General features: G+C 54.4%; 1 protein-coding gene across 4 annotated transcripts in view; it reads right to left on the reverse strand.

Moving 5' to 3' along the window:
* Positions 1–20,959, reverse strand: part of PREX1 (phosphatidylinositol-3,4,5-trisphosphate dependent Rac exchange factor 1) — a 198,068-nt gene that overhangs the window by 22,596 nt on the left and 154,513 nt on the right. For 3 of the 4 annotated variants that reach the window (XM_033839558.2, XM_073793081.1, XM_033839560.2), the window contains 11 exons: positions 18,218–18,290; positions 13,525–13,667; positions 11,741–11,833; positions 10,657–10,805; positions 8,876–8,961; positions 6,935–7,071; positions 6,118–6,229; positions 2,441–2,628; positions 1,989–2,150; positions 1,103–1,313; positions 382–658 (listed from right to left, as the gene is read on the reverse strand). In XM_033839558.2, coding sequence (XP_033695449.1) covers positions 382–658; positions 1,103–1,313; positions 1,989–2,150; positions 2,441–2,628; positions 6,118–6,229; positions 6,935–7,071; positions 8,876–8,961; positions 10,657–10,805; positions 11,741–11,833; positions 13,525–13,667; positions 18,218–18,290 — 1,631 coding nt within the window. The remainder of the gene's footprint in view (positions 1–381; positions 659–1,102; positions 1,314–1,988; positions 2,151–2,440; positions 2,629–6,117; positions 6,230–6,934; positions 7,072–8,875; positions 8,962–10,656; positions 10,806–11,740; positions 11,834–13,524; positions 13,668–18,217; positions 18,291–20,959) is intronic. The other variant, XM_033839559.2, reaches the window with a different exon arrangement.

Raw genomic sequence — 20,959 nt, forward strand, 5'->3', positions numbered from 1 at the left:
AGGGACATCACGTCTAGCCGTCTCTCTTTCTGCAACATTAAAATGATAAAGTTCCCCCCAAACCTCTCAACAAATAGTTTTAGCTTCTACTGATGATTCTGTCTACATCCGTCCTTTCATTAGATCAGTGGTTCTCAATCGGGGTGATTTTGCCCCCCAGAGGGCATTTGACAATGTCTGAAGACGTGTGATTGTCACAACTGGGGCAGGGGGTGCTACTGGCATCTAGTGGGTAGAAGGCAGGGATACCACTAATAGCCTATAATGTACAGGACAGCTCCCAACTCCGAAGAATGATCCTACCCAAAATGTTGATGCCGCTGATGTTGAGAAATCCTGACCCTGACACTCGGGCCATTCTCTCCTGGGCCCAGGGCTCACCTGTTGATCTGGGTAACATATTGCTTCATCTCCTTCAGGGCCACATCCAGTCTGATAAAGAGCTGCAGGTAGGCATCCTGGATCTCACGGTCCTCCTGCTTGAGTAGGAAGCTCAAACCCCGGTGCTCCTGGCCAAGGGTTCCATTGGCTGACCCAAAGCTGCTGTCGTTGGGACCCTGGCTTTGGGGGTCCCCATCCGCAGCAGGTAGGCACTTCCAGGATGGGGCAGCCATGGTGGTGATGCAGTGTTGGGTGTAGGACATGGGGTTCAGGTGACCTACAGTGGAGGGAGGGAGAGTTCACTTGGAAACAGCCCCCAGACACCCACAAGCCCCTTAGACAGAGGTATACAAATTCATTTTAAGGATCCCAATGAATGAGAAATATTTCTCTTTTAAATATTCTTTTAATACATTGAATTACTTCAGTAAGAAAGTTTCGGTTTGGTGCTAATATACTTTTAACTACTGTGATCTTTTTCCTGCCTGGAATGTAGACATGATGGCTGGTCCTCCAGCAGCCATTCTATATACCATGAGGCATCCTTCAGGATAAAAGCAACATCTAGAGATGGTGGCACAGAAAGATAGAAGGAGCCTGGATCCCTGATGACCGTGGAGCTATCAATCCAGCTCTGGACTGCTGGCCTTCAGACATACTTCTGTTTAAGTATCTGTAGTGTGAGATCTGGACACAGTTTTTGACAGACACACACAGTTACCTTGCTCTGGGTCAAGGCCGATGAGGGAGGGTTTGCGACCAAAGCGGATGCTGAAGGACCTGCCAACCGAGGGAGTAGTCTTGGGGTAGGACACTTCCATGAGGTTGACGTGGCAATTGGTGGGGCAAAAGTCCAGGCCACACAGCGGATGGGGTTCCAGGGGTGCTTGTTTGAAGGGCGGGCTGACCCTGCTCTTTAGCTGAGCTGCAAACTGAGAAAGGTGGGGGACGTGGAGTCGTGATACAGGGGTCTGGAAATCCTGGCCCACCACCAGTACCCGCTTTATCCTGGCCTAGGTCAGACAATCCAAAATTGGACAAAATGTCAATAGCTCCAAATGGAAAAGTAAATTCCCTTGCAGTGCCTTTTACTGGACCCAGATTTCAGGGAAGGCCTGGAGAAATGTGAGGCCTCCAAGTACCTACCCACGTTCATTTCTCCATTTTACCTGAGCTGTCCTTGAGGAACATCTCTCCCTGACCCACAGTCCGTGAGGTTCAGGTAAGGCTACCTCCCCATCCTTGCAGAGACTGGTACAGGCCTAGGCAAGGGACCCAAGCCAAGTCAACAAAAGCTCTCTTCGAGTTCCTTTTCTACTGGGGTTGCTAAGGCTAGAGCCATTGGGGGCCATGTTGTCACCACATGAAAAGGAACTGCCTGAGAGCAAAGCCAAGACAGAAGAATAAAGTCAAGAGAAAGAGAGAGGCCCTGTTCTTGTAATAGTGTGATGTTTGAGTGCCTGGATACAACCATGCCTGAAGCTCACCTCTGGACGCTTCAGTAATATAAACCAATAAATTCTCCTGTTTGTTTAAGCTAAATTGGGTTGGGTTTTGACTTTTACAACCAAAATACCCCAAGTTGAGACCCTGTAGGGTGCAGGCACCTCCTGGTACAAGGCGATCCTCTGGCCGATGCTCTCCAGCTTGGTGTCACAGATGTTGCGGAACTCATAGTGGGACATGGTCCTTATGTTGTTGCTCAGGGCCATAAGCCGCCCACAGTTCTGCACAAAGACACTGTCATCGGTGGCAAAGGCCTCAAGGATCTGCAGAAATATTAACAGCTACTGAGCACTCGCTGTGCACCTGGGAGGGTCTTAATGGGTTTATCTGGGGTGACTACTATATGCCTCATAATACGTGTGTGAGGTCAGCTCTATTACTGGCCCATTTAGCAGATGAGTAAACTGAGGCTAAGAGATAACAAGTCAGTCTCCTAAGCCCCACAGCTACCGAGTGGAGGGGGAGGAACTAGGATGCAGGGCTCCAGGCTAACTCTGAGGACATGGGAATCAGGCTGCCCCACCCCCCAGGGCAGGGCAGCACCCAGCAAGACCTTGGCAGTGAGGCCGAAGCAGCCACGGGGCTCCACGATCTTCTCCAGCACGTGACACTTGATGCCCGCTGTGCTCACGTACTCGTACACCACGCCATGCTCCAGGTGCACGTTGTCCACCGTCAGGCTGACCACAGGGCTGTCCTCGTGCAGGCTCAGCTGGGGACCCAGGGACAGCAGGGGGAAGGCTGGAAGCCAGAGGGACAGGCAGCCCTGAGGAGGGGGCACCACCCCACACCAAGCCAGCCTCCTGACCCAGCACCGCAGATGGCTTGTGTTGGACGGATGGGGGGACTAAAGTGCTGCAGCTCTGTTCATTTTTGCCAGCCCGCTATCGTTCACCTCTTGTTCTAGAAGATTGTCCTTCTAGGAATCTACCCTTGAGCCCCTTTCTCAGTCTATGTGACTCAGAAAAGGGCTCCCCCCAACCACACCCTCCCCCAGAGGCAAAGGCCTGGCCAATCAGCAAGTTTGATTTCCTCTGTTCATAGTGATTGGTTCAGGAGTGAGCACGTGACCCAAGCTGAGTCAATGAGAGTAAAGTCTGGCACTTCTGTTGCATCTGCAAAGAGAAGGAGACATTCTCTTTTTCAACTGGATCCCAAGTCACTAGAGCCACCAGGTGGGAAAAACAGCATGTAAGAGGGAAACCAACACAGAGGGAGCAGAGCTGAGAACTGGAGAAAAAGCAAGAGCCTCTTCACTATATAAAGTGCTGGACTGAGCGAGAACTGAAGCTTGCTGACCCTACTCAGACATCTTAGTTTGCTGAGCCAATGTTTTTATGTAGCTCAGTTTCAGTCCTGATTAATATGGGCCCAGAGAGGCTGTGACTCCTCAGAGCCACACAGCTAGGCAGTGATGTATCTAAGGAGAAAGTAGACACTTTATTGGCGTGAACTGCCTTCCTCCCCACCAGCTCCAAAGAGGACCTCTCAACACACACCCCATCACTCCTTCTCCCCTCACCCTCATACTGTGTCACCACTTGTCAGGTTTTTTGTTCTGTTGTTCACTGTCTGGCTCCCCTCACATCCGTGTCCTGAGGGCAGGGACCCTGTCTGCCTTGCTCACTCGTGTCTCCCAGCTCCTAGAACAGAACCTGGCACATAGTAGGTGCTTCTACTTGTTGAACAGAAGAGTAGAAACCGCCAACTCCTCTCAGCGTGGTTTACGGTCATCATCAGGGGTCGCCCACGTGTTGAGGAAGGAGGCCCACAGCCCATTCCTCTCAGAGGGGCACAAACTGAGCTCACACCTGCCAGCTGGCCTCTCCCCCCTCCCCATCAGCCTGTCCCCTTTAGGACCCCTCTGCCAGGCTGTGGGTGTTTCAGCAGTGCAGGATAGCTCCCCAGCCAACCCCATAAACCCTGGTTCTTTTCTGACCCCAAAGTCACCAGTCAGGAGCCCAGAGCTGTTGGACACAGAGGCACCCAAGCCCCTGGTCTACCCACGGCATCTGCCCCCACCCCCAGCCCAGCAGAAGTACAGGGCAGAGTCCAGAGAAGCAACCGGAGAGGAGGGGCTATTATTCAAACTACAAGTATTCACTCAGCGCCTACGACGCGCCAGGCACAGTTCAAGGCTCGGAGCATCCAGCAAGGAATGAAACAAACAAAATCCCTGCCTTCGGGGAGCTTACGCTAGTGGGGAAAACAGAGAAAAGCAATAAATAACTGTATGATATATGTCAAGTAATGCACATGGTGAAGAAAATAAAGCAGGATAAGGAGACACTGAGGGACAGAAAGGGCTTATTTAATTACAGCACTCAAGGTGGCCTCTCTGAGGAGGTGACATTTGAGCAGAGAGCTGAGTGAGGTGAGGAGCATGGGTAAGAAGTACTCAGGGGAAGAGCATTCCAGGCGGAGGGAACTGCAAGTGCAAAGGCCCTGGGGCAGGAGTCCATTTGGTATTTAAGAACAAGAGGCTGGAGTGGATGGAGCAGTGAGGGCAAGTGGGAAAGTGATGAGAGGTGAGGCTGGGAAGCAAGGCTGGGCCTGGAAAACCATGACAAGGACTTGGTCTTTGCCCTGCATAGGGTGGAAGCCACTGGAAGGTTCTGTTCTATTTTTTGAGACTAGCCTATAGGAGGAGAGGTAAGGCAGGGCAGGGAGAAGAGTGAGCAGGCCATTACAATAGTCCTGGTGAGAAATGATGGTGGCTCGGACCAGGCAGCAATGGAGGTGGTGATTCTGGTTGCAAGGGGAAGGTACAGGCAATGAGCCTGGATGCTGGAAGCAAGGTGGCAGGATACAGGAGAAAGAACAGTCAGGGAGAACTCTGAGTTTGGGGCCTAAGAATCTGGAAGGATGGAGAGGGGACCCTGAGGGGAGGAACAAGCTTCAGAGGAAGTTCAGGAGTTCAATTTTGGCCATGATGCCTGTTAGACATCCGGGGATGTCAGGTAGAATGACAGGTCTGGGGGTCCAGGGCTGAGGCTGGGCAGAGAGAAAAACATGGGAGCCCGTGGTGGACAGAATAACAGCCCCTGGGGCTTCCCTGGTGGCGCAGTGGTTAAGAATCTGCCTGCCAATGCAGGGGACATGGGTTCGAGCCCTGGTCCAGGAAGATCCCACATGCTGTGGAGCAACTAAGTCCGTGTACCACAACTACTGAGCCTGCACTCTGGAGTCCACGAGCCACAACTACTGAAGCCCGCGTGCCTAGAGCCCACGCTCCGCAACAAGAGAAGCCACCGCAATGAGAAGCCCGCGCACTGCGACAAAGAGTAGCCCCCACTCGCTGCAACTAGAGAAAGCCCGCGCGCAGCAATGAAGACCCAACGCAGCCAAAAATAAAATAAATAAATTTATAAAACAAAACAAACACTGCAACAAAATATTAAAAGAAAAAGAATAACAACCCCTAAAAAATACCCACATCCCATCCCTGGGCCCTGTGCGTACGCTATGTTACCCGGCAAGGAGGAATTGGGGTTGCAGCTGGAAATAGAGTTGCTAATCAGCTGACTTTACAGTAAGATTATTCCAGGTGATCCAGGTGAACCCAGTGTAATCACAAGGGTTCTTAAATGGGGAAGATGGAGTCAGGAGAGTTAGAATTAGGGAGGTGGCAGTGTGAGAAGGACGCAGGCCAACACTGCTGGCTCTGAAGATGGAGGAAGGGGGCCACGAGCCAAGCTTCTAGAACCTGAAACAGGCAAGTGAATGGATTCTCCCATAAAGCCACAGAAAGGAAGCAGCCCTGCTGACACCCTGACTATAGGCTGGTGAGTCTCACTTCGGACTCCAGACCTCCAGAACTGTAACATAATAAATGTGTGTTGTTTGGTTGTGTTTTTTTTTGCGGTACGCGGGCCTCTCACTGTTGTGGCCTCTCCCGCTGCGGAGCACAGGCTCCGGACGCACAGGCTCAGCGGCCATGGCTCACGGGCCCAGCCGCTCCGCGGCATGTGGAATCTTCCCGGACCGGTGCAGGAACCCGCGTCCCCTGCATCGGCAGGCGGACCCTCAACCACTGCGCCACCAGGGAAGCCCCCAGTGTGTGTTGTTTTACACCACCAGGTTTGCGGTACTTTGTTACGGCAGCAGTCAGAGACTAACACAGAACCCATGGCGTCGAGATGGACTGGATGGGATCGGGAGGGCTGTGCACACAGAGGAGGACCCAGTCCCTACTGGCACCTCCGTCACACGGCCCACCTGTCCTGTTACCTGAGTTGGACTGGTCTTCCTCTCGGGCCCCCTCGCCACTAGGGTCCTCGCTGGGGGCCTCCCGGGCCTCCTGGGCATCCTCGTGGGTGTGGTAGACCCACTGGTACAGGCCCTGTGCAGGGAGCAGAGTAAGAGGGGCGGCCACGACGCCAGGAGCCCAGGGAGGAAGGGAAGGGGCCGAGGTGCACACTGTTCCCTAATTCCAAAGCTCAGGCTTTTAGCCTGTCGGCAACACCACCTTCAGAGAGCATTCCCAGACTTCACTCTGGAACCTTCCTGAGGGACCTGCAGTCACATTCAGCCCTCACTGTCTATAGTCTATGCTCCACACAGAAGCCAGGGAAGGAGGAGCCTTAGGAAATGTAAGTCAGCTCCATGGGAGCAGAAACCTTGTCTCTCCCGTGGCCCCAGGGCCTCGAGACATGCCAGGCACACAGCAGGTGCTCAATAAACACTTATTAAATGAACCAATGAATTAGGATCACCCTCCACAGAACTCTGGTCCCCAACCCAAGTATAACATCAATTTTTTACCACTGACGTGATTATTTGCCCGACGTGCCCATGTGGTAAGAAAAGAGGGTCTTATCACACCCGTTTCACAGCTATGAAAACCAAGGCCATGAGGTTTAGGAAGCAGAGAGGTCCTAGAGCCCAAGCCCAGCTCAGCTCTGCCAGGTAGGCAGCCCCACCCCACCCCACCCCACCCAAAATGCTGTGGTGCCTTCAGGCTTTTCCCCAGAGAAGGGAACGTGGTCCTCAGCCCCTACGCCAATGAGCAGGGCTTCCCCATCCCCTTAGCTGCTGGGGGGCTCACCAGGGCCTCTTCTCGGTGGCTCCGGAAAGCCTGGAAGTGCTCCAGGACCTCTGGGGCTCCATCGTTCATCACGTTGTTGCCATTGACCTTCAGAATGCACTGGCCGGCACAGAGGCCTGCGGCCACGGCCTCAGAGCCTAAGGGGAACAAGAGTGCTCGAGGCTGGATGCCAGGCGAAGAGAGCCTGGGGCAGTGCCAGGCAAGGGCAAGTAACCAGATGAACCTGTCACCCACCCCACCCACCACCCCAACTCCCCCAAACGCCACCTCCATTCCCCGCACCCTGCAGCCACTCTCCACCCCATGCCAGTGGGCAGGACAGGGACTGGCATTCCCATTTTGCAGAAGAAGAGACTGAGGTTCAGAGAAGCAGCAGCTAGCCCAAGGTCATGCAGCAAGGGAGAATGGACTTGAATCCAGAAACGTTTCACTCTAGAGCTTCATCTCCTTTAAAGTCCAACTACAACCCATGATACTGGGGCCGGGATCAGCCCCGTTTTGCAGACAGGGAGACAGAGGCTCGGAGAGGCAAAGTGACTCTCTCAAGGTCACGTGCCTAGGATAAGGCAGGTTTTGAACCCAGGTCTACCAAACTCTAAGGGCATGTTTTCTCAGCTATACCACAACTCCCAAACTGCAGGGCTTAGACCCCAGGGTTTTGTGTGGTTAATATGAAGGGTCTAGAAATGCAAGTGAATGTCAAGCTTTGTACACAGGAAAAAAATCAGGCCTGCGTGGTGTGATGCGGACAAGTACAGGCCTGGACCCCAGGAGCCCGGGTTCAAATTCTGGCTCTGTCATTGACCAACTGTGGGACCTCAGGCAAGTTCCATAATCTCTCTGTGCCTTGGCTGCCTCGTCTGTAAAATGAAGACACTAATAATATCTACTCATAGGGTTCTTGAGAGATTCGGTGAGTTGAAACATGTTAAACATTTAGCCCCGTACCTAGCTCTTAGTAAGGACTCAAGAAATGTCAGCTGTCTTACTATTTTTGCCTAGTTTGCCTATACACACCTATTCTGCTCTAAGGCAGGGTTTCTCACCTCAACACTACTGACATTCTGGGCTGCATAATTCTCTGCTGTGGGGAGCTGTCCTGGGCACTGGAGGATGTCCAGCACCATCCCTGGTCTCTACCCATGAGATGCCAGTAGCACCCGCACCCCAAGTTATAACAACCAAAGATGTCTCCAGACATTGTCAGATGTCTCTGGAGAGTGAAACTGCCCCCAGTTGAGAACCACTGCTTTAGGGATAAATAAAATTAAAACCTACTTGAAGATATTAACAAATTCTCCATAGCTTTCTATCGTGACATGCATTTTCGATCAATACATATTAAAAGTACAACTATGACCACAAGAGTGGGCAATGAATGTTTCAACTTTAAAAACGGGGCCCTCAGATGCAAAGAGGGCTGGGAATCCTATATCTCAGGTCAATCTGGTTTCATCTCCTGGACAGAGTAACCTCTTAAACAGCACACAAGAGAAGGCAATAAGAAATCAGAGGTCTCAAACTGCTGGCCTATGGCCTGGATCTATCTGGCCACAGAAGTGTGGCCAAATTCCTATTTCTGGTTTCTTTAAAAAAAAAAAAAAACAAATATGGCCGGAGGAGGTCCACATTCCTGCCTGGCAATAATGAGCTTCAGCTGAAGAAAAACTGCCCCTTTTCGATTGAACATGTATTTTTCTCACTTTGCCATAGTCCTCGCCACTCCCTAGTGCCTTCATTTTAGTTGCCCATTTGTAACTGCCTGACCCCCCCTCCACAAGAGTTTGCAAGCCTTGGCTTCAGGCAAAGAAGGTAAGTGCTAATGGTGCACTAAGAAGCACAGGCCTGGAGGTAATGGTTTGGGGGCCTCTGAACTCCTTCCACACACACACAAACCCATCTCCCAAAGCTCCCCTCTCCACCTCTTAGGCTCCCGCTCACCTCTCCCCACAGCATAGACGTACGGCGGGGCAGCTCCACGGATCTGGAAGCACAGAGCCTCTGGACGATCGGGGACTTTGATGATCCTGCAGCAAGCAAAAGCAGCCATAAGGTAAAGCAGTACCGCTCCCGACAGCCCAGGGGGTCACCCCGGGAGCCCCTGCCCCCCAGGCTTTTGGGAAATCAAACCCCAAACAGCAGTAGCACCACGCTGTCCAAATGTATAGAGAAACCTCGTCTAACCAAAGCCCACGGCAGCAGGATCTTTGATTGATCAGAACCAGCTGGCCCACCCTTGGAGATTCAGTCCATGCACAGAAATTCCCACTCACCCTCCTACCCCTTCTCCATCATTCTCTTGGTGAGAGGAGGCCTCGTGGCAGCCAGACCAGCACCTTGGCCAGTGAACATTTTATTCAATAATCACAGATTTGGGAGAGTGACAAGTGACCCAGCACATCTTGGTGCGGACTCTAGAAAAATGCCCATGTGTCCCCCAGAGAGCATGATTTGAAAGCCCAGGTGTTGGCCATTCTGCGGTGGGTCACCAGGGCAGAGGGGGCAACACCTTCCCAGGGTCATACAGCAGGTGTCATTAATCCAGGAGCTTCCCTACTAAGGGCGTGCCCCCTACATTGGGCCTTGGATCGTCCCCACCTGCCAGATAGGGCCGTCTTGAGAGCCTGTTCTCAAACACCAGGTATTTCTGGAACTTGAAGCAGGAACGTTCCACCTTGGTGATTTCTGCCACTTCTAAATACCAACCAAACTATCAATCATTTTCCTTAAATTGACACGTCTTTTTACTGAAATAATCCTATTTAAAACTTTCCATCACGCTCATCAATAGAAAACCGGGAGCATCTGCCTTAAATAGAAGGGAGAAGTGAAAACCAAATCCACAGGTTATGAAATAGAAAATGCTTCTCCCTGTACCTATATCTGGTACCCGACCACTTCTCTCCACCCCACCATTGCCACGCGGGGCTGGGCCACCAGCCTCCTTACCACTCCCCCTGCTTCTACCTCTGCCCCTGACAATCTCTTCTCCACCTGCAGCCAGAGAGATTCAGCCAGAACCTACATCAGATCATGCCGCCCCTCTGCTCAGAACCTTCCAGTAGCTCCATGGTCCTTAACGTGGGCACAGGCCCTATAGGGCCTGGCTGACCTCATTGCCCACCCCTCTTTCTCATTCACTCTCTTCCAGCCCCATCAGCTTCCCCATTGTTCTTCAAACACACCAGCCACAGTTCCACCCCAGGGCCTTTGCACTCGCTGTTTCCCCTGCCTGGAACCCTCCTCCCCAGAAGTCCCCTTGACTCGCTCCCTTACCTCCTTCAGGTCTTCACCTCAGTTCTCAGGGGCATCTCCCTGACCACCACCCCTCCACACAGCCCATCTCCTGTACCAGCTTTATATATTGGTCCACACTCACTACTACCTGAACTACCTGGCTCAGTACGTCTCTTACTTTTCTGCTTTGTTTTTTGTCTGTCTCCTGCTCTACCCTCCAAACAGACTGAGATCTACGAGGGTAGAAATGAATCTATCCAGACGGGGCTGCATCCTCAGAGCCTGACACAGCAGTGGGCACACAGCAGGCACTCAAACATCTGTCGACTGAACAAAGGCAGCAGCACTGTGTCACGTGCCTGCAGAAGGAGCCCAAAGCACGGGGAATCGGGATGGCTCGGGCCCCCAGCAACACCTCTAGGACTCGGGCAACTCCTCAACCTGAGAGGAAGGTCACCAGACACCCCACCCGGGGGGACACTCACTCTTTGGCCTTGGTGGCTACCAGGAGACGCAGCGGGCGGCGGGAACAGAAGGACTGGCTGACGATGGACTCCACCTCTGCGAAGGGCCGCAGGAACACCAGGTCCTCGTTGACGGAGTAGATCTTCCTCCCCACCTGCAGGCCGGCCATCTGGGCGGGGGTGGGGCGGGAGACAAGCACACCAGGTAACTGGCCCCTCCCCTCCCTTCTCCTCCTCACTAAGGAGCCTTGAATGCACTCAGGCAGCACAGAGCCGGCACCAGGCACCAAGCACAACCAGCGGGAGCCCCCCAGGGCGGCCCCGCTCCCCTCTGTGGTAAGCAGTTAGGGCGCTGGGGAGACCCGTTCTGGCCAACGAGCTATGGAGGGAGGCCTACAGGGGGCGCTAACGGGAAAGACGCTTTTCCCCTGAGGAGGAGCTGTCAGTGCTTCCCGCCCAGCCGTGTGAGGACACAAGGCATGGACCTGGGGCAGCCACCTTGTGACCACGAGGGCTTGGCCAGGAAAGGCAAAGAGACATCGACCCCGAACCAAGACACAACCACCTCCTTCTCACTGCTTATGTTATTAGAAAAATGAAGCCCCGCGGTTCCTGCCACTGAGGCCAGCATGTGGCTACTCGCAGCCGTACACATTGCCAATCGCTACGAGGAAGCAACCAGAGCACCTGGACAAAGCGGCAGGTGCCTCTCTCCCACCCACCTGCACACCCCCTGGGAACAGCTGAGAGGACCCGGGGCTGAATCCTTGGCTGTCCTGCTCCAGACCTTGTATCCATGTCACAGTAACCCCGGATATTTGTTCCATAATCCGAGCGGATTCAGACCCTCGGGTCGTTTTCATGCACCACCCCGTACGGCCAGCAGGGGGAGCCGGTGGCACATGCTGGGAGGGCAGCCCCAAGCCGTGGGTTCTGCAGACAAGACTGCCCCACCCTCGTTTTCCCCACCAGGGCGATGAACAAGGAGGGACCACTGACATCCCAGGGCTTTCTGAGCCGGCCTGCCTCGAGAAACGAGGAGAGATGCCCCACTTTCCCATCCGCACCCAGCCCGAGCCAGGGCGGCCCCTCTGAGCGGCCTCACCTCCGCCAGCGAGCCCCTCTGGACCGACTTCACCACCACGGCCTTGTTCTTCTCCTCGATGTCGAAGCCATAGTCGTCCTCCTGGGGCAGGATCTGAGGGTCCGAGGCAGGAGAGATGATGAGGCAGGGAGGGGGGCCTGGAGCCAACCCCACCTTGGCCCCCATGGTGAGAACCGTGATCCTGCCAGCTCTTCGTGCCCCAGATCTACTCAGGGTACAGACTGGGGGGTGGGGTGCGGCAGGATGGTGCCAGGACGCAGAAGATGCTCAATACGTATCTGTCACGTGAAGACCCGCCACTGGGCTCGTGCTTCAGCCTGCTGCTGACCACACGTATTAGGTTACTTTTCATTGCCTGTCTCCCCTTCCTCTCCCCAACCTGAGGACAGAGCCTCCTTATTTATGCACCACTGTCTCCCCATCTGCTGGCATACAGTAGGTGCTCAATAACAACTTACTGACTTAATGAATAAAATAGATCCAAAGGTATCCGGCCACCAAGAACTTGGGGACAGGAAGGGGGTTTAGGGAGGAGCCGTCCCTCCCCATCACAGGATGACAGGCAGGTTGGTGGGTTCGGGGGGGTCAGTGGTGGTGGGGATACAGGGAAATGCATTTATTCGTTCAATAGATATGTGCTGAGCTGCTGCCTGTTATATGGGCCAGGTACTTTACTGTTCCAGAAACAGCACTGAACAAGACAGACGGTTCCTGCCCTCGTGCAGCTGACTATCTACTGGGGGAGACAGACTACAAACAAAGAACTATAGAATGTGGTGCAGGGAGTGTATGTAGTTTGAATTAACAAATGACTTAAAGGGACAGGAAGTGGTGTGGCAGTGGGGCCAGAGAAGGTGATATCTGAGCTGAGACCTGAATAAAGTGAGGAACAGAAGTTTATAAAGGGTGGAGAAAAGTGCTTCAGGCGGAGGGCACAGCATGTGCAAAGGCCCTGAGTCAGGCTCCAAAGTACTGGAGGATAAGAAAGAAGATCAGGGTGGCTGGAGTGGCTGGGGTGGGTGGGACGAAGAAGGGGAGAGCACAGGAGATGAAGCCGGAGAGGCATGACGAGTCTTGAAGGCCATGGTGAGAGACTGGATTTATCCTAAGTGTGACTGGGAGTACTGGAGGGCTTCGTTGTGCAATAAATGGGAATTGGAACAGCAGCCCCCGTAAGTACTATAGGAAAGAAGTTAATGGAGCTGCCTTCCCATCAGGTGGACCTCGGCCTCAACTCTGGCAATGACAAGAGACCTAACCTCTCCAAGCCTCTCTCCCAGTTGCCTGCTGTGGGCCAGGCCTTAAGATGGGGGCCGCTGCTCACCAGGGGGAGAGAAACAGCATTTGGTGGGCTAGGCTAGTGAAACATCTGCACAGGCTGGTAAATATTCTACCTTAACTGCAAGGCTATTTACAGCAACTCAACAAGGACAGGGTGACAGCCCAGAAGACACAAGGTTTTCATGTGCAGGAGGAGTCCTGCAGGACTCAGGAGGCCATCCTCCCTGCACAAGGCTAGGCTGGGGTGTGGGGCAGACAAGAGGAGATGGGAAGGAAAAGAAAAGGAGCCCAGCGAGCCCAATCTCATCTGTCAAGAGGGTAGTCTGTCCAGTAAAGCAACCTGGCCTCTGGGCAGCGTTGCCAGCCACTGCCTAGAATCCCCCATACTCTTGGGTACTCCAAGTTGACCTCAACTTCTCCAGCCATAACCTGAAGGTTGCCCAGTTCCCGGGCCTGCAGGCGGGTCTGGGAAGGAAGAGGCAGCGGCACAGCTCTGCTCCTACCAGCAGGCGCTTGGCCAGAATGTTCTCCACCAACTTGAAGTCGCTGCGAAGCTGTTTGTTCTTGCTGCTGGTTCCCTCCATCTCCTCGTCTGCGTGGAAACGGAAGTACTGGGACTCATCCTTGAACTCGCTCTTCTCCAGCACTGTGAACCCACAGACATGCAAGCGCAAGGTCAGGCTCACACGGGAAGTTTTCAGGAGCATATGCCAACTGGCAGCCACGGGCCGGAACCAGCCCCTGGACAAGTTTGGTTTGGCCAGCACGGTGCTCTATTAAGTAAAATCCTGTGCCAATACTAACATATTAGGATATTCGACATAAAATCCTGGCTTTCTGACTTCCCTTGAAAAAGCTGAACTCGCCCCACTGCTATAAAGGCATATTACAAAGCCATGGTAACAAAACCTGTGTGGAACCACAGCAGAAGCAGATTAAAAGCCAGCGGAAGAGAACAGCAATCACGTAAGAGGACGCTGTGTTTATGGGAACTCAGCGTCTGATGGATGCTGAACGATCACGTGGAGTGTTCCACAGATGGTACAGGGAAAACTGACTCACGGGAAAAGAAAAAATAAAACCGGATCCCTACCTCATACCATATGTAACAATAAACTCCTTTTGGATTAAACACCTACATAGGAACAGAACAGCTAAAGCTCACCAAACAAGAATGCAGGAGAATATCTCTGTCCTAGAGCAGAAAAGGAGCTCATATACGAGACCCCCCAGAAAGCACTATGATAAAATTAAGGACTTCTTCCATTCAGTAGGAAGGCCATAGGCAGGCCGCAGATTCAAAACTAACTGTACTGTCTAAAACCAACAAAGAATAAATACCTAGAACATATAGGAAATTCCAACAAATCAACGAGAGAAAGCTGGGAAACTCATCGATAAAAGGGCAAAGGATATGAATGAGCAACTAACATATGGGAAAATCTAAGTGGGCAGCAGTTGTATGAACTCACCCTCACTGACAATCAGAAAGAGACCACAGTGAAACCCTTTAGACCAGGGACTAACACACGCAGTCCCTGTGGGCCAAGTGTGGCCCACTCCTGCCTTTTAGAAATAGTTTTATTGGGACACAGCCACACCCATTTATTGACATATTGTCTGGGGATGCTTTGGGGCCACAATGACAGAACTAAATAATTGCAAGAGACTGTATGGTCCACAAAATCTAAAATATTTACTATCTGGGCCTTTACAGAAAAAGTCTTCTGACCTCTGTTCTAAGACAAGTCTCAGGAAAATGAATAAAAAGAACCAGTAACAATCAGCATGTGATGTGGTCCCTGTGGATTACAATTTAACTAAATACCTTCTCGTGCAGGGCACGCCGGGGATACAGGCTTAAGTTCACTTACTCCGCAGACAAAGAAGGACCTGCTGCACCCCTTTTAAAGACAGGAAGACTGAAGCCCAGAGGAGCTAAATAAACTGCCCAAGGTCACAGAGCCCAGGCTCCTCCTCTTCACCATACTGCCCAGCCTGGCCTGATAGATGGGGGCGAGGACAAATTAAATAAAGGGGAGAAATCGAGGCAATCGTCTGAAGTCAGCAGGTCCCCGAAAGAAGGACAAGCAGCTGCCTTAGCTTTGCGATGTCCCCGCCGTCCCTGAAGACCTTTGGTGACATGGAAAGCATCAGGAGCCCTTCCTTCCTGTCTCCTTCCTTTCCCGGGACAGCTCGCTGTTTGTGAGCACCGTTCTCAGGCCACCTCTATTACCTCCTTGGAGACAACAGACACACAGATTGCTGCTTTCCCCAGAGCTGGGAGCCAGGCCCCAGGAGGCCGGCTGGCTTCCCCTCCACTGTAAACACAAGGCTAAAAGACTCAGGGAGTGGGAAGAGGAAGCACCGTGTTGTGTCTCGTGTCTCGGCTGAAATATGTGGGGAAACATCTGGAATCCCGGAGTCAGGGAGCTCAGCCAGGTGAGAGCCAACCACTCCCAACTTCCAGTGGAGGCCACTGGCCAGGCTTCATGAGACGGGCACAGATCCACGTTCAAATCCCTGCCCGGCCCCTCCCAACTTCTGAGCCTCAGGTTCCTCATCTGTGGGGATAATAACAGCACCAACTTCCCGGGGTGGCTGCGAGGATTAAATGGTGAGCCTCAGTTTCCCTGTATGTGCCCAAGGCACTGGACCGCTGGCCTCTGGGTCCCTCCCCGGGGACACCTCAGAGCCCCGGGAGCTCGGGTCGGACACCACGGGAGGCGCCCCACGGGCCCCGCCCCGCGCCCCACCCTGCACCCTAACCTGCATTCCGCAGCGGCCACAACCCTAGGACCTGGCCCTTTCCTCTTTCAGCCTATTTTTGAGTTCGTGGCAGGAACAAGGGAGCAAGGACCGCGCCCTGCAATTTCTCTCCCTGAGCGACCCTGAGGGTGTTGCTGTTGCCTGGGATCACCCCCACCACAGTGTCCTCAGCTAGCCGCCTTCCCAAAATAGTAGCTGGGGTGGACCCCTAATTACTCTCACCCACAAATGAGAGGCTCTGCCCAGCTGACGGGAGGGGGGGGGATGGAGCTGCGAGGGCCCCCGCAGGGAACAGAGCGGCTTTCGGGAATGACCGAGGCTGCCGGGCTCCCGACCTGCCCCAGAGTGAGTCCCAACCCCACAGAGCCGTGGCCACGCTGAGCTCAGACGGGAAAAAAAAGATGGGGAAACTGAGGCCGGGGAGGAGCAGGGCTTTGCCGGCAGTCCGCCGAGTCAGGCCCAAAACTGGGCCTGCCGGCTACGAGGCAGGGGGCAAATCCGATGACCTGTCACCCCAGGGGCGCCTCTCTCTCCCTGCTGAAGGGAGAGGAAATCCAGCAGCTAGACCAGGGGTAGAAAACTTGTTTTGCTAAATGAAGTTTTACTGGCTCAGAGCCACACCCACTTGCTTACACATCCCCCTGCAGCTGCTTTCAGGCTACACGGGCAGAGCTGGGCTGTGACAGAGACCGCGTGGCCTCCAAGGATGAAGATATTTACTGTCTGACCCTCTGCAGACAGAGTCTGCCAACCCCTGAGCTGGAGCACAGAGCAGACGCTGGGAGGAGGAAGGGCCAGAAGCCTTCCCGAGTCTCAGGCCTCCGCTGCCACCACGTGCATCCAGGCAGCATGGTCCCTCCTCTGGACTATAACAGCCGCCTTCTCCCTGGCCTCCCTGCTTCCGCCCCCACCCTCACAGACACTCTCCGCAGGCAGCCAGAGGGGACCTGCAGAAGCCCAGCCAGGCACATCCTTCCCCTGCTCAGAAGCCTCCAGGACGCCCAGCTCACTAGAGTAAGAGCCAAAGTCCTCCTCACACACTCACAAGAGTCCAGAAAATGTACTTATTTACTGTCGTGTGATGCGCACACGCGCACACGCGCTTACGGGCACACGAGGGCAAGACTTGCATCCAGCGTGCTCACCCCAGTCCCCAGAGCCTAGCACAGTGCCTGCACGCAGGAGGCGGCCTCTGGAAGACAGCAGGATGAGCAAAGACGGAGGGGAGGGGTGGAATCAGCCACGCAGGGACAGAGCAGCTCCAGGGAGAAAAGCGAATCTGAGCTGGTCCAGGGGGTGAGGAAAGAGAGGAGCCATCCTAGCAGGTGGCCAGGTGACCTCGCTGGGGAGGCACGAATTGAGCAGAAACACCGAAGAAGTGAGCGGGTGAGGCAGGGAGGGAGGGACACCCGGGCGAGAGACACTGCAAGTGACAAGGCCCTGGGGAGTGTTCTGGAAACAGGAGAAAGGCTCCTCAGTGGAGGTTCAAAGTCCACTCGTCCCAAAAGGGTGGGAGCCTCAGGGCTCCCCAAGGGCCACAAGGACAGGGCACAGAGCTCAGTGGTCGACATGTGGCCTGCAACGCCAGCCTGCCTGGGTTCAAATCCCAGCCCCTCCTTGTCAGGTGACCTTGAGCAAGTGTCCCAGCTGCCTGAGCTTCCATTCCTCGTTTACAGACGGGGATGACATTCATACCAACATCAAAGGATCGATCACCCCAAGGACGAAACTCATTACTACATGCAGAGTTCTTAGGAGGAGGCCGGGCACGCAGAGTATCACTTCTGTGTTAACTGAAAATGGTGTCAATGGAACCATTTTCTCCCTCCCTCTCCCCAGCTTCCTGCCCCAGGACCATCTCGGACCGTCCGCCTCTCTCCCTCTTAGGTGCTTCTCCCTGTGTGGGGAGGAGTGAGGCACCTGAGGGGCGAGGCCCCCCTGGCCTCTTTTCTCTCACGCTCACAACCCGCCCGTCCTCTGTCCCCACGGACCCCTCTCCTCTCCTCTCCTCTCCTCCCCGGATGCCCGTGGGCCAGGTCCGCGTCGTCCACCCTCACTGCCCACCCTGGGAGGCCACATCCCATGAGGGAGGAAGGGTTTAGGAAATCCATGGATTTGACCTCACATCCGGTCTGTGTTTTACCAGCCACCTTGGTCCCCACTGGCCACCTGAAGTGATGTCCCCATCAGTGAAGAACGGGGCGGGTGGGGTGGGGAAGGGCAGCACAGGCCCACTTGGCATCCAGCCCGGGCTCACCCACGGGCACGCTGGGCAGCCGCCAGCCCACCACTTGCTCTCTCTGGGCCTCAGTTTCCCCCCGCCATAAAATGCACCAGGGACCAGGGTCCCTGCCAGCTCTTCTGTTCCAGGACAGGACCCCCACCCCACCCCGGGGAGGCTGGGCTGAAGGGGAAGGGGCGGATTACCGTGGTGCATGAAGCCATTGTTACACAGGCCCACACCAAGCGCCACCGCCTCCTCGCGTGTCTGGCAATCGCCCTGGAACAGAACAAGAAGCAGAGGGTGTTAGGTGGACCCGCTGAGCCAAGGGGCTGAGCCAGGCTGGGAAAAAGCCCACCACCACCGGGAATGGAGACTCCGCGAGGGCAGGGATGTGTGTCTGTCTTGTTTCCTGTGGTATCCCCCAACCGTGTCTGTGACTGTTATTAATAAACACCAAACAAGAGAAGCATTTGATTGCATGTTAATTATTTACATGTGAGAAATGCATGGTGCGCCATAAACACCACAAACGAGAAAGGGCGATTTTATGTGGCAGACACTGCTGGCTGTCCAGCAACAACCCTCCCCGGCCCCATCCCGCCCTAGTACTGAAACCCTCACTCTTACAGACAGCAATTCATCTACCTAGACAACCACAGATCCCAGCCTCCTTTACAGCTAGAGGTGGCCAATGAGATACAAGCAGAAACCACTGATAGGGAGCTCTGGCAAAACACTCTTTGTCCCCGGTCCTTCCTTTCTCTTCCTCCTGCCTGAAACAAAGGTGCGATGGCTGGAGCTCCTGCAGTCACCCTAGAGCACAATGTGACCTCAAAAATAGAAACATACTAAGGATGGCAGAGCAAAAAGAAAGAGCAGGGGTGGTCTTCAAAGATATCATGAGATTGTACTAGCAACTCTGGGCCACCAACCTCCGGGCTTCTCTCATACCAGAGAAAAATAAACCCCTAATTTGTTTCAGCCTCTGTAGTTGGCTCTCTGATACTAGAAATCAAGTTCAACTCCTAACTGACCTGGCTGCTCCCTGAGCAGAGGAACCCAAGGTCAGGGAACAGCTGGTGCCGATTCTCCCCGAGAGTGTGCCCTGGAGACGGTGCCCCTCCGCGCCTGCTCCCGAGAAGCTGGGAGTCTCCTGGTGCCAGCTCCTCCTAGGACCTGGCTCCTGGGTCTCCCCCTGACTCTGTGGGTGCTCTGTGGACTTCTCAATAAGTCACCTTCTCTTTTTTACTTTCCTTAAGTTAGCCAGATACTGTTTCTGTTTCTTGCAACCCAAATCATCTCAGTATATCCAGGCAAAGTATGTGAGTTGTGTGTGTACGTAGGGGAAGTGACAGGCCACGGAAACAGCACGGACAGAGGTCCAGAGGTGGACAAAGCTTAGAGTACAGAAAATAACATGGCCGGCGAAAGCAGGGTGAGTGAGAAGGTCGGCTCTAAGGAAAAGGCCTTTGATCTATTGTGTTCCCTGCTGAATCCTAAGTGCTTAGAACAGAGCCTGGCATGCAGTAGGTGCTCAGTACATACTTGCTGATTGAATAACGACATTGTCAGCAGGGACTAACTCAGGCATTAGTCTGTAGCCAGGTCAATGAGCTTCGCTCCGCTCAGCCAGCCTCTCGTTTAAAATACTGCCCAAGTGAGAAGTTATTCCAAGAGGCACTGGCCCGACAGAGCCAGGCCAGAGGCCTCCACTGTTGGTGTATCCCCCCAGGCCCCTGCCAGCAGCGGAGGGGCCCGGGAGGGAATTCCTCAGCTACAGCAGAAATGAATTCAGAGCTGCAGGCCCCAGCCTGCCAAGGCCCCAGAGCAGAGCCTGGGGGAGCCACTGGCCTCAGCTGCTCTAGCTGCCCCAGGCTGACTCAGAGATGGCAAATCTGTCCTGCGGGACCGCGGGCCAGTGGCTGGAGAGCCAGCACGCTCACAGCCCCGCCAGCAGGGCGGCCATCCATGCAAGAGGCCACATCCGGAGCAGCCGCCCCCAGCTGTGAGGGGCCCAGGAGGCGGGCAGGCCCAGCCCTGCAGCCCAGGGGGCCCGGGCAGGCGTCTGGAGCCCACCTAGCTTTCCGAAGCTCTCACAACCTGGGCTCCCAGCCCATCCCAGCCCGTCCCGGCCTCTCTTCTCTCCAAAGGGCCCTGGGGTGACCCATGGGGTGGCTCCCAAAGTGAGAACAGCACAGGGATTCTCTGGTCAAGAGTGAAATATGCCAACGCGGGATGTGTCCACCGCCTGAAAAGCAAGCCCCACCCCACATGCTGCCAGCCGTGGGGAAACCGGAAGTCATCCAGTCCCCATTTCCTCCCCTCCCAGAGGAAGGCACAGGCACACACAGCCCTGTGCAGTCAACTTCCGCAGCACACTTCCCCTTCATCCCCCACTCGCCCACCAGCCCCCCTCACCGCGGGCTCCATCCACGACGGCCTCCTTGCTGCTCCTTCCACACACGACATGAGACCCCACCTCAGGGCCTTTGCACCTACTCCTTCCTCCCCCTGGAATGCCCTGCCCTGGCTTTTCAGGTCTCAGTGCCCATGTCAGCTCCTCCTAACTACCTAGATGGTCAACCCAGAGGCAATCGCTCTTATTAACCCCATTTGACAGATGAAGAAATTGAGGCACAGACAGGCTTGGCACTTGCCCAAGTTTACAGCATGAGAGTGGAATCCTTTTACAGCCGGACCTTCCCTCCAAGTTACAAATAGGGAAACTGAGGCTCCAGGAGGGGAGGAGAGTTACCCAGCGTTACGGCCAGGGCTCCTGCCCTGTCCTTGTTTATCCTTTGTTGCCTCTGCTAGTGCCTTGAGCCGCCGGCCTGGCCCTTTGCCCGCTCACCCACCCCAGCCTTGCCGCCCCACCCCAGATGCTAGAAACCCCGCCGCCGTCAGCACTGCCATCTGCCTGAGCATGGAGGTCAGCGTAGCGGGCG

The sequence above is a fragment of the Tursiops truncatus genome, chromosome 15 (genome assembly GCF_011762595.2).
Source record: "Tursiops truncatus isolate mTurTru1 chromosome 15, mTurTru1.mat.Y, whole genome shotgun sequence".
NCBI lineage: Eukaryota > Metazoa > Chordata > Mammalia > Artiodactyla > Delphinidae > Tursiops > Tursiops truncatus.